The sequence below is a fragment of the Thalassophryne amazonica genome, chromosome 2 (genome assembly GCF_902500255.1).
Source record: "Thalassophryne amazonica chromosome 2, fThaAma1.1, whole genome shotgun sequence".
Classification (NCBI taxonomy): Eukaryota; Metazoa; Chordata; class Actinopteri; order Batrachoidiformes; family Batrachoididae; genus Thalassophryne; species Thalassophryne amazonica.
Window position 1 is genome coordinate 31,082,774 of NC_047104.1, and position 13,149 is coordinate 31,095,922.

At 42.9% G+C, this 13,149-nt stretch overlaps 1 protein-coding gene across 1 annotated transcript in view; it reads left to right on the forward strand.

Annotated features, from left to right (window-relative positions):
• Positions 1 to 12,425, forward strand: part of lrrc4cb (leucine rich repeat containing 4C, genome duplicate b) — a 221,799-nt gene extending 209,374 nt beyond the window's left edge. Inside the window, exon 2 of the mRNA XM_034184684.1 lies at positions 10,383 to 12,425. Within this exon, the coding sequence (XP_034040575.1) occupies positions 10,422 to 12,302 (1,881 nt within the window). The 5' untranslated portion in view covers positions 10,383 to 10,421 and the 3' untranslated portion in view covers positions 12,303 to 12,425. The remainder of the gene's footprint in view (positions 1 to 10,382) is intronic.
• Positions 12,426 to 13,149: the final 724 nt, after the last annotated feature.

The window sequence follows — 13,149 nt, forward strand, 5'->3', positions numbered from 1 at the left end:
AATTTGCTTATTTGTATATATAGGAGTGTGAGCATAAGTGTAATTATATGTTGGACTTGGACTTTTGGGATGGGGTATGAGGGGTGGGTAATTTATAAGCTTTGCTTCTTCCCACCCCCTTTTCAGGCACACGGTGTTAAATTTGATCTTGTTTTTTTGATTTGTTTGATATGTTGTCTTTATGCTGCTGTGTTGTTGCTGAAATAAATAACCTGTTTAACTGTTTAACTGTTTAAGGGAGCGCCCAGCCACCCTGTGGAGGAAACTCATCTCGGCCGCTTGTACTCGTGATCTCGTTCTTTCGGTCATGAGCCAAATCTCATGACCATAGGTGAGGATCGGAACGTAGATCGATCGGTAAATCGAGAGCTTTGCCCCCCTACTCAGCTCTCTCTTCAATTCAATTTTTTCAATTCAATTTCTTTTAATATAGCGCCAAATCACAACAAACAGTTGCCCCAAGGCGCTTTACACTGTAAGGCAAGGCCATACAACAATAACGTAAAACCCCAACGGTCAAAACGACCCCCTGTGAGCAAGCACTAGGCTACAGTGGGAAGGAAAAACTCCCTTTCAACAGGAAGAAACCTCCAGCAGAACCAGGCTCAGGGAGGGGCAGTCTTCTGCTGGGACTGGTTGGGGCTGAGGGAGAGAACCAAGAAAAAAGACATGCTATGGGGGGAGCAAAGATCGACCACCAATGATTAAATGCAGAGTGGTGCATACAGAGCAAAGAAAGAAACAGTGCATCATGGGAACCCCCCAGCAGTCTATGTCCACAGCAGCATAACTAAGGGATGGTTCAGGGTCACCTGATCCAGCCCTAACTATAAGCTTTAGCAAAAAGGAAAGTTTTAAGCCTAATCTTAAAAGTAGAGAGGGTGTCTGTCTCCCTGATCTGAATTGGGAGCTGGTTCCAGAGGAGAGGAGTCTGAAAGCTGAAGGCTCTACCTCCCATTCTACTCCTACAAACCCTAGGAACTACAAGTAAGCCTGCAGTCAGAGAGCGAAGCGCTCTATTAGGGTGATATGGTACTACAAGGTCCCTAAGATAAGATGGGACCTGATTATTCAAAACCTTATAAGTAAGAAGAAGAATTTTAAATTCTATTCTAGAATTAACAGGAAGCCAATGAAGGGAGGCCAATATGGGTGAGATATGCTCTCTCCTTCTAGTCCCCGTCAGTACTCTAGCTGCAGCATTTTGAATTAACTGAAGGCTCCTTAGGGAACTTTTAGGACAACCTGATAGTAATGAATTACAATAGTCCAGCCTAGAGGAAACAAATGCATGAATTAGTTTCTCAGCATCACTCTGAGACAAGACCTTTCTGATTTTAGAGATATTGCGTAAATGCAAAAAAGCAGTCCTACATATTTGCTTAATATGCGCTTTGAATGACATATCCTGATCAAAAATGACTCCAAGATTTCTCACAGTACTACTAGAGGTCAGGGCAGTGCCATCCAGAGTAAGGATCTGGTTAGACACCATGTTTCTAAGATTTGTGGGCCAAGTACAATAACTTCAGTTTTATCTGAGTTTAGAAGCAGGAAATTAGAGGTCATCCATGTCTTTATGTCTGTAAGACAATCCTGCAGTTTAGCTAATTGGTGTGTGTCCTCTGACTTCATGGATAGATAAAGCTGGGTATCATCTGCGTAACAGTGAAAATTTAAGCAATACCGTCTAATAATACTGCCTAAGGGAAGCATGTATAGAGTGAATAAAATTGGCCCCAGCACAGAACCCTGTGGAACTCCATAATTAACTTTAGTCTGTGAAGAAGATTCCCCATTTACATGGACAAATTGTAATCTATTAGACAAATATGACTCAAACCACAGCAGCGCAGTGCCTTTAATACCTATGGCATGCTCTAATCTCTGTAATAAAATCCCATGGTCAACAGTATCAAAAGCAGCACTGAGGTCTAACAGAACAAGCACAGAGATGAGTCCACTGTCCGAGGCCATAAGAAGATCATTTGTAACCTTCACTAATGCTGTTTCTGTACTATGATGAATTCTAAAACCTGACTGAAACTCTTCAAATAGACCATTCCTCTGCAGATGATCAGTTAGCTGTTTTACAACTACCCTTTCAAGAATTTTTGAGAGAAAAGGAAGGTTGGAGATTGGCCTATAATTAGCCAAGACAGCTGGGTCAAGTGATGGCTTTTTAAGTAATGGTTTAATTACTGCCACCTTAAAAGCCTGTGGTACATAGCCAACTAACAAAGATAGATTGATCATATTTAAGATCGAAGCATTAAATAATGGTAGGGCTTCCTTGAGCAGCCTGGTAGGAATGGGGTCTAATAAACATGTTGATGGCTTGGATGAAGTAACTAAAGAAAATAACTCAGACGGAACAATCGGAGAGAAAGAGTCTAACCAAATACCGACATCACTGAAAGCAGCCAAAGATAACGATACGTCTTTGGGATGGTTATGAGTAATTTTTTCTCTAATAGTTAAAATTTTGTTAGCAAAGAAAGTCATGAAGTCATTACTAGTTAAAGTCAATGGAATACTCAGCTCAACAGAGCTCTGACTCTTTATCAGCCTGGCTACAGTGCTGAAGAGAAACCTGGGGTTGTTCTTATTTTCTTCAATTAGTGATGAGTAGAAAGATGTCCTAGCTTTGCGGAGGGCTTTTTTATAGAGCAACAAACTCTTTTTCCAGGCTAAGTAAAGATCTTCTAAGTTAATGAGACGCCATTTCCTCTCCAACTTGCGTGTTATCTGCTTTAAGCTACGAGTTTGTGAGTTATACCACGGAGTCAGACACTTCTGATTTAAAGCTCTCTTTTTCAGAGGAGCTACAGCATCCAAAGTTGTCTTCAATGAGGATGTAAAACTATTGACGAGATACTCTATCTCCCTTACAGAGTTTAAGTAGCTACTCTGCACTGTGTTGGTATATGGCATTAGAAAACATAAAGAAAGAACCATATCCTTAAACCTAGTTACAGCGCTTTCTGAAAGACTTCTAGTGTAATGAAACTTATTCCCCACTGCTGGGTAGTCCATCAGAGTAAATGTAAATGTTATTAAGGAATGATCAGACAGAAGGGAGTTTTCAGGGAATACTGTTAAGTCTTCTATTTCCATACCATAAATCAGAACAAGATCTAAGATATGATTAAAGTGGTGGGTGGACTCATTTACTTTTTGAGCAAAGCCAATAGAGTCTAATAATAGATTAAATGCAGTGTTGAGGCTGTCATTCTCAGCATCTGTGTGGATGTTAAAATCGCCCACTATAATTATCTTATCTGAGCTAAGCACTAAGTCAGACAAAAGGTCTGAAAATTCACAGAGAAACTCACAGTAACGACCAGGTGGACGATAGATAATAACAAATAAAACAGGTTTTTGGGACTTCCAATTTGGATGGACAAGACTAAGAGACAAACTTTCAAATGAATTAAAGCTCTGTCTGGGTTTTTGATTAATTAATAAGCTGGAATGGAAGATTGCTGCTAATCCTCCGCCCCGGCCCGTGCTACGAGCATTCTGACAGTTAGTGTGACTCGGGGGTGTTGACTCATTTAAACTAACATATTCATCCTGCTGTAACCAGGTTTCTGTTAAGCAGAATAAATCAATATGTTGATCAATTATTATAAAATTTACCAACAGGGACTTAGAAGAGAGAGACCTAATGTTTAATAGACCACATTTAACTGTTTTAGTCTGTGGTGCAGTTGAAAGTGCTATATTATTTTTTCTTTTTGAATTTTTATGCTTAAATAGATTTTTGCTGGTTATTGGTGGTCTGGGAGCAGGCACCGTCCCCACGGGGACAGGGCAGTGAGGGGACGGCAGGGGGGGAGGAGCCGCAGAGAGGTGTGTAAGACTACAACTCTGCTTCCTGGTCCCAACCTTGGATAGTCACAGTTTGGAGGATTCAAGAAAATTGGCCAAATTTCTAGAAATGAGAGCTGCTCCATCCAAAGTAGGATGGATGCCGTCTCTCCCAACAAGACCAGGTTTTCCCCAGAAACTCCGCCAATTATCTATAAAGCCCACCTCATTTTTTGGACACCACTCAGACAGCCAGCAATTCAAAGAAAACATGTGGCTAAACATGTCACTCCCGGTCCGATTGGGGAGGGGCCCAGAGAAAACTACAGAGTCCGACATTGTTTTTGCAAAATTACACACCGATTTAATGTTAATTTTAGTGACCTCCGATTGGCGTAACCGAATGTCATTACTGCCGACGTGAATTACAATCTTACCAAATTTACGTTTAGCCTTAGCCAGCAGTTTCAAATTTCCTTCAATGTCGCCTGCTCTGGCCCCCGGAAGACAATTGACTATGGTTGCTGGTGTCGCTAACTTCACATTTCTCAAAACAGAGTCGCCAATAACCAGAGTTTGATCCTCGGCGGGTGTATCGTCGAGTGGGGAAAAACGGTTAGAGATGTGAATGGGTTGACGGTGTACACGGGGCTTCTGTTTGGGGCTACGCTTCCTCCTTACAGTCACCCAATCAGCCTGCTTTTCCGACTGCTCGGGATCTGCCAGGGGGGAGCTAACGGCGGCTAAGCTACCTTGGCCCGCACTGACTACAGGGGGCTGGCTAGCTGTAGCATTTTCCACGGTGCGGAGCCGAGTCTCCAATTCGCCCAGCCTGGCCTCCAAAGCTACAAATAAGCTACACTTATTACAAGTACCGTTACTGCTAAAGGAGGCCGAGGAATAACTAAACATTTCACACCCAGAGCAAAAAAGTGCGGGAGAGACAGGAGAAGCCGCCATGCTAAATCGGCTAAGAGCTAATAGCTACGCTAACCTAGCGGATTCCTAAAAACACGCAAAGTGAATAATGTGTAAATAATTTAGAGGTGATTCAGCAGAAGGAGTGCTTTAGTTAGGGCACCAGACAGGCCATGAAGCAGCACAGGCAACGCACGGCAACAGTGCTAAAAATAAAATAAAATAAAATAAAAATCCACCAGACAGGCTGTGGAGCAGCACAGGTAACGCACGGGAACAGTGCTAAAAAATAAAATAAAAATCCACCCGAAAGGCCATGGAGCAGCACAGGTAACACACGGCAACAATGCTAAAAATAAAATAAAAATCCACCAGACAGGCCAAGGAGCAGCACAGGTAACGCACGACAACGGTGCTAAAAAATAAAATAAAATAATAAAATATAAAAATCCACCAGACACGCTGAGGAGCAACACAGGTAACGCACGGTGACAGTGCTAAAAGATAAAATAAAAACGAAAGCGTTAGCAAGCTAGTTAGCTTGCCAAAGGAAATTGATATGGCCAAAAAAAAAAAAAAAAAATTTGAAGAAAAAGTGCTCCGTCGTGACGTTTCGACAGTTAGAGGTCCTCTTCAGACGTTGGAGCACGGTGAAAAAGTCTTGAAAAAGACTGTTAAATAAAATAAAAATCCACCAGACAGATTGTGGAGCAGCACAGGTAACGCACGGCAACAGTGCTAAAAAATAAAATAAAAATCCACCAAACAGGCCATGGAGCAGCACAGGTAACGCACGGTAACAGTGCTAAAAAATAAAAAAAATAAAAATCCACCAGACAGGTCAAAGAGCAGCACAGGTAACGCACGGCAACGGTGCTAAAAAATAAAAAAAATAAAAATCCACCAGACACGCTGTGGAGCAGCACAGGTAACACTGTGGAGCAGCACAGATAACGCACGGCAACAGTGCTAAAAAATAAAATAAATAGCAAGCTAGTTAGCTTGAAAGAGTCTTGAAAAAGACTGTTAGTTCAGAATCCAAAGCAGCAGGTAGCAGTCTCTGAGTAAACAGTTCGGCATTCTCAAATAGTGTCCACTCAGATATTCCTCACAGGTCCAGAAAAAATGTTGATAAAGCAACCACGATGGTCCGATACAGCGACCGCATCACTGCAGATGCTGCACCGATCCGTCTATCGATCTCACGCTCCATCCGTCCCTCACTCGTGAACAAGACCCCGAGATACTTAAACTCCTCCACTTGAGGCAAGGACACTCCACCGACCTGAAGAGGGCAAAGCACCTTTTTCCCGTGAAGAACCATGGCCTCGGATTTGGAGGTGCTGATTTTCATCCCGGACGCTTCACACTCGGCTGCAAACCACCCCAGTGCACGCTGAAGGTCCTGATTTGATGAAGCCAACAGAACCACATTGTCCGCAAACAGCAGAGACAAGATTCTGTGGTTCCCAAACCAGACCCCGTCTACACCCTAGCTGCACCTAGAAATTCTGTCCTTAAAAATAATGAACAGAAGCGGTGACAAAGGGCAGCCCTGGCAGAGGCCAACGAGCACTGTAAACAGGTTTGACTTACTACCGGCAATGTGAACCAAGCTCCTGCTGCAGTCGTACAGGGACCATATAGCCCTTAGCAAAGGACCCCGGACCCCGTACTCCCGGAGCACTCCCCACAGGGTGCCCCGAGGGACACGGTTGAATGCCTTCTCCAGATCCACAAAACACATGTGGACTGGTTGGGCGAACTCCCATGAACCCTCGAGCACCCGATGGAGCGTGTAGAGCTGGTCCAGTGTGCCGTGACCAGGACGAAAACCACACTGCTCTTCCTGAATCCGAGGTTCGACCATCGGTTGAATTCTCCTCTCCAGTACTCTGGAATAGACCTTACCGGGGAGGCTGAGAAGTGTGATCCCCCTATAGTTGGAACACACCCTCCGGTCCCCCTTCTTAAACAGAGGGACCACCACCCCGGTCTGCCAATCCAGAGGCACTGTCTCCGATCGCCAAGTGATGTTGCAGAGGCGTGTCAGCCAAGACAGTACCACAACATCCAGAGACTTAAAGTACTCAGGACGGATTTCATCCACCCCAGGAGCCTTGCCACCGAGGAGCTTTCTAACCACATCGGTGACTTCGGCCTGGTTAATGGATGAGTCCGCCTCTGAGTCCCCAGTCTCTGCTTCCTCTTCGGAAGACGCGACGATGGGTTTGAGGAGATCCTCAAAGTACTCCTTCCACCGCCCGACAACATCCCGACAACATTGTCATTTAACATCATAACTCAAAAAGTAATGAGTGGATTTCAATGAAATTTCATGAGTAGATTGATAATGTTCCAAGACACAAGCAGTTTTTGGAATTCATCCTGGAACTGAGATACAGAAGAATGATTGGCATATGGCAATATTGAACTCAAAACTTTGTGAGAGGATGTTGAATAAATTTGGTGAGCAGATGGGTGATTTAATTTAACCAGGTTCTTCCCATTGAGATCAAGATTTCTTTTGCAAGGGAGACCTGGACAATTATAAAGTTTACAATTCACCTAACCTGTATGTCTTTAAATGTGGGAGGAAACCCACACAAACACAGGGAGAACATGCAGACTTCACAGGTGGGAATCGATCCCATAACCTCCTTGCTGTTAGGCAACAGTGCTAACCGCTAATCCACCATGCTGCCGCAATGTCATAGAAAATGTCAGTGATGTCATAGAAAATGAGGGATTTCATTTAGAATTTGATCTGGAACATATTTTGGATTCAGGATTGAGAAGAGATTTTAAATAAACAGGAATATGTGGCCTTGGTAGAGGTATACAGTCTCTGAGCACCTTCTGGTTTGAGTAGGAGACCACTTCTTTAAATCACATAAAAAAAAATAACCCACCCAAGATCACAATGGCAGGGTGGAGGTCATCCTTCAGGCTCAGTGAACACAGTGAACAGTTCATTTTAAGTATTCCACTGGACATACAAATGGAGATGTTTTAATGACAGCAGATAATCTCCACCAGCGTTAGTCGTGTCTGACATTTTCTCCTCTAAGCACGGGCTTGTTGAAATTCCAGCCAGACAAAATGAGCTAGTGCCAATGGGTGGCCTCATTCAAACCGACTCCCCTGCAGAGGCTCGTCTCGCTGCAGCCTCACGACACAGTCACTGCTGTGGCAGCCTGGCTGGTGCAAAAGCTCTCTTTTTGTTGAGCTTTATTTCTGCTGATTAAATCGGGCACCGAGCCTCACTGGAGAACATTTCCACCTCTCTTCACAATTTTTACAGTTTAGAAAACATTTGTCATGATACACTCATTTCTTATTGCTTGTGGGTTCACCAAAAGAGATGATTAACACATGACTTGAGCAGAAAGTGTTGTAAAGAGACACACAGAATACTAAATAAGGACCCAGTAGGCACAGTTAAGGCTTTTTACCCTCAGAAGGAGTGCATGTTGTATACTGTATATTGTTCAGCATCTCATCATGTCAGTTAGGCCTGTTAGATAATATCTGCACTAATTCCTTATTCTATGTTAGTTATCAAGTGTTTGTGTTATTTGTTTGGAAGTTTCTGAGAGTTAAGTTTCACTTCCATCATATGTGCAAATTTCAGAAACAGGGAGATCTTCCGCTGTTGGTGAGAGCCAATAACATTAGAAATGTGAGACTAAACCACACCTACTGTATTGCCCACAAGGTATAAAAAGTGTTGCATGACTCATTTTAGGGGCCTTTCACAAGACGGACACTGTCTGTGAGGATCCTAGACCTAGTTTCTAACGTGAGGGTCCCAGGCCTGGTTTCTAACAATGGTTTGGTTTTTGGTAAGGGGCAGAATCTTACATAAAAGAGCTGGGGGAATGACAGGTCCTTCAAACTTTTCTTTTGGTAAATGCTTCTGGTGAGCAATAGCACAGCTACTGTAAAACCCTTCAGCTTCTGGGACCTTTGCCCCCCAGAATCCTCAACAACAGTGATCTTAACACTGCCCCCCTCACCAAAAGTCCTCACCATCTCATTTAGGTCCTACACACTTTACTTTCAGTAAATGCTTCTGGGGAGCATTAGCATGGCTAAAAACGTCAAGCAAATTACACACTAAATAGTCACTGACTGACATCATGTGCTGTCATGGTGCGCGCTGCCACTCACTTTAGCATTCCCGGATTCAATGTTGACTCAACATTTAGCATTTCCTGTTTCAGTGTCGACTGTGCACTGAATTACCGTGAGATCTTCTCTATTCACATGAGAGCTCCTATTTCTCTTGTTTTAAAATTCCTTTTTCTTTAAATTGAGACAAACAAAACGTTACACAAAAACCTTATAGAGGATAAACATGCCAGCGCAAAAACAACATAATGAGAAACAGGTTAATATCCTCTGCTGTAGCTCCAGTTAGTGTTCAACACTTGACATTTCCTGTTTCAGTGTGGGCTCAAAATTTGGCACTTCCTCTTTCATTGTGAACTTGCCACTGAATTCCCACAAGATCCCACAAGATCTCCTCTATTATCAATCCAGGAAGTGCATCCCTCTCACCAAGTCCAGTTTATGCCATTTATAAAATAATGTAAAATAATAATTTTAAAAACCTTATAATTTCTCTGACAGTTTTAAGTACAATTTTATGGTGAAATTAGATGTTGTGCTTGTTAAGACCAAATTATTGTTGTAGAAGCATACCACCTTAGCAAGTATCATAGCAAGAAGGCTAACAAATGTGTTACACTACCAGTTAACATTAGCCTTCATTCATGACATTGATACCGTAATCATACAGAAAGAACACATTTGCATACCTTTATCCTTTTCTCATTTTCTTCTTTTATTCCTAAATTGGGCACCTGATCGTTTTGACTGCCCCCCCACCTCACTCCCAACCAGAAGTCAAGCCTGACCCAATTCACCTGGGTGACCACATAATCATTTTGTATCACCTATTTTCATTAGTCATTTCACACAATTCAGAAAAAACATGCAGGAATTATAGGCCTGTATTTATAATATTATGAATGTGATGTGCGTTATTTGGAAGAAAGCTGAGATGTAATTGACTTTTAGCCTACTAACCACACCCTCCTGCCCCGTCCCTTCCATTGGAGAAACCCAGAGGTGAACTGTCTTCCGCGTGCCCCTCCCCTTTCTTACACTGCTTCTGTGTAAAATGTAGCTGGAGAAGGCCAAGGAGAGGCTCACATTTCAACTGGCTGTGAAGGTTATAGAAGGTTATTGTTGGAGAGGTGGGAATGTACCGGCTGTCTACCTGGTTGGGTATCATCCTAATGTGATTCCACTGTGTAGAGGATGCGGCACCATCTCATGCTTCCAACCTTACCTGATCTGTATAGTAAAAGTAGAAATGTCAAATTAAAACCGGAATGTATTGTGACAGCACCATATCAATTATCATTTGTAAACTTGCAACACTGTGAGTTTACAGAGCGAAGAAACAGTGTATAAATTTCTAAAGACTGGCAATAAATTGAATGTCTTTTTTTTTTGTCCTTTAGTCGTTGCATGCATAAATTATTTGGCCTTTTAGCTGCAGTTAGTTTACATACTTGTAGAGCATACTTTGTTTTGTCTTGCTAATCTTATTCTCTTGTGGTCTTTTCTTCTTGTTGCAGTGAATATAAACACCAGATGAACTATGATCGCTGCACACAATGATCTCCTCCCTCCGGCGCCAGACAATGAGAGGTCGTAAGCTGAAGGGGGCATTGTCCAACCCCCTCTTTGTGCTGCTTTTGGCCCTTCAGATCCTGGTGGTGGCTGGGCTGGTTCGTGCTCAGACATGCCCTTCTGTCTGCTCATGCAGTAATCAGTTCAGCAAAGTAATATGTACCCGCCGCAGTTTAAGAGATGTCCCAGATGGCATTTCTACAAACACTCGTTACCTAAACCTCCAGGACAACCTCATTCAGGTGATCAAGGTCGACAGTTTTAAACATCTGCGCCATCTGGAGATCCTGCAGCTGAGCAAAAACCACATCCGAAGCATAGAAATTGGCGCCTTCAATGGATTAGCCAGCCTCAACACCTTGGAGCTATTTGATAATCGCCTCACGACAATCCCCAATGGAGCATTTGAGTACTTGTCTAAGCTGAAGGAATTGTGGCTTCGAAACAACCCCATCGAAAGTATACCATCCTATGCCTTCAACAGAGTACCCTCACTTAGAAGGCTAGACCTAGGTGAGCTCAAACGTCTCTCCTACATTTCTGATGGAGCGTTCAAAGATTTAAGTAATCTGCGCTACCTGAACCTGGGAATGTGCAACCTCAAGGAGATTCCTAACATTTTACCTTTGGTCAGACTTGAAGAGCTTGAAATGTCAGGCAACCAGCTCTCAGTCATCAAGCCCAGCTCCTTCACAGGATTACTGAACCTTCAGAAGCTATGGATGATGCACGCGCAGATCCAAACAATTGAGCGAAATTCCTTTGATGACCTACAGTCACTGGTTGAGCTCAACCTGGCCCACAACAACCTTACATTTTTACCACATGACCTATTCACACCTTTGCATCGCCTGGAGCGCGTCCACCTACATCATAACCCCTGGAACTGCAACTGTGATATTTTGTGGCTTAGCTGGTGGCTGAAGGAGACAGTACCCGCCAATACCAGTTGCTGTGCCCGTTGCCATACTCCAACCAACTACAAAGGTCGCTACATTGGAGAACTGGATCATAGCTATTTCCAGTGTGACATTCCTGTCATTGTTGAGCCACCGAGTGACCTGAATGTGACAGAAGGAATGGGTGCAGAGCTAAAATGTCGTACAAGCTCCTTGACATCCATCACTTGGTTGACGCCAAATGGCTCACTGGTTACACATGGGGCCTATAAGGTGCGCTTGTCTGTGCTCAATGATGGGACGCTGAACTTTACTAGTGTCATGATGCAGGACACTGGAACTTACACCTGCATGGTTAGCAACACAGCAGGCAACATTTCTGCCTCTGCTGTGCTTAATGTCACTTCTGTGGAAAACAGTGGGGTGACCTATTTTACCACAGTTACAGTGGAGACCATTGAGGCACCCGATGACAGCCAAACCCCACTTCCTCCATTTGGCTGGGTGTCATCTTCAACCACAAAAGGTACTCCAGTTTCAACTCGGACCACAGAGCGGACTTACACCATTCCAGTTCTTGATCTGGATGGAGAAGGAGCCCTTAATGGCCTCGATGAGGTGATGAAAACCACAAAGATTATCATTGGCTGCTTTGTGGCCATCACACTTATGGCTGCTGTTCTGCTGGTTATTTTCTACAAGATGAGGAAGCAGCATAACCAGCAGGATTCCGATGGCCCTGCCTCCTCCATGGAGGTCATTACAGTTGAAGAAGAGCTTGCCGGTGTCGCTGCTATGGAGAGACACCTCCCACTGCCCCCTCTGGAGCACTACAACCACTACAACTCCTACAAGAGCTCTTACCACCATCCTCCAATGCTCAGTACCATACACAGCTCAGCCACACAGGAACCTTTACTGATTCAAGCCTGCTCAAAAGACAATGTACAAGAGACCCAAATATGAACATGCTTTTGACTAAAATATCCACCACCAACAGTTTCATATGTGGGGTACAATGGACCAAAATATGAAAATAAAATAAAACAAAAATTACTTCAACTTGACAGAGTTGATGTTGATAATGGCAACATGACAAAAGGACGACATGATACTTTAACAAGTGTCTTTATGAGAACAAAGATTATTTATTAAAAAGTATGTCTCGTGGCTAAGTAAAAACAAATTTGTGATAGCTTTTTAGCTCCTTTTTCCTCTCTGTGTAATATCTCACAAGGGAAAGAATGGTTTAAAAAAAATGAATATGAATTGAAGAGAAACTGGCTTTTAAAGCTGAAATTTGTCATAGAGTAATCATTTGTTTTTCTTAAAAAAAAAAAACTACATCAGTTCTGAATGAAAATTCAATTTTATGAGTGATTCCATCAGGTTAAATACAATGATTTGTTTCATTTCTCAATTTGTATTCATTGCAAAGACAATATTTTTTGAAATTTGGAATCAATTTTATTTCTGTAAGTGCAAGAAATTATGTTTGTCAAACGCTTTGACTGCGTTAATCCTTCCAGCACGTTTATAAGCTTGGGAAGAGCAATTTTACAGAATATCATCGGCATATTCTGTAAGTAACAACGCTTGCTACACATAATCCTCCCCCTGCACACAATAATCAATGGGCCCAAATCTGAAATAAGCATTTTCGTTGCACCCCCCTGGTCACCAAGGTTTGATGGTTTCATGATGTTCCTGGTCCATCTGGGATAACATTTCCACTTGTTGTCATTGGCACAACCCGGCAATGATATATTTGCCGAGCACTTTTGTTCGCGTATCCCCATTTCTTTTAGGCAAA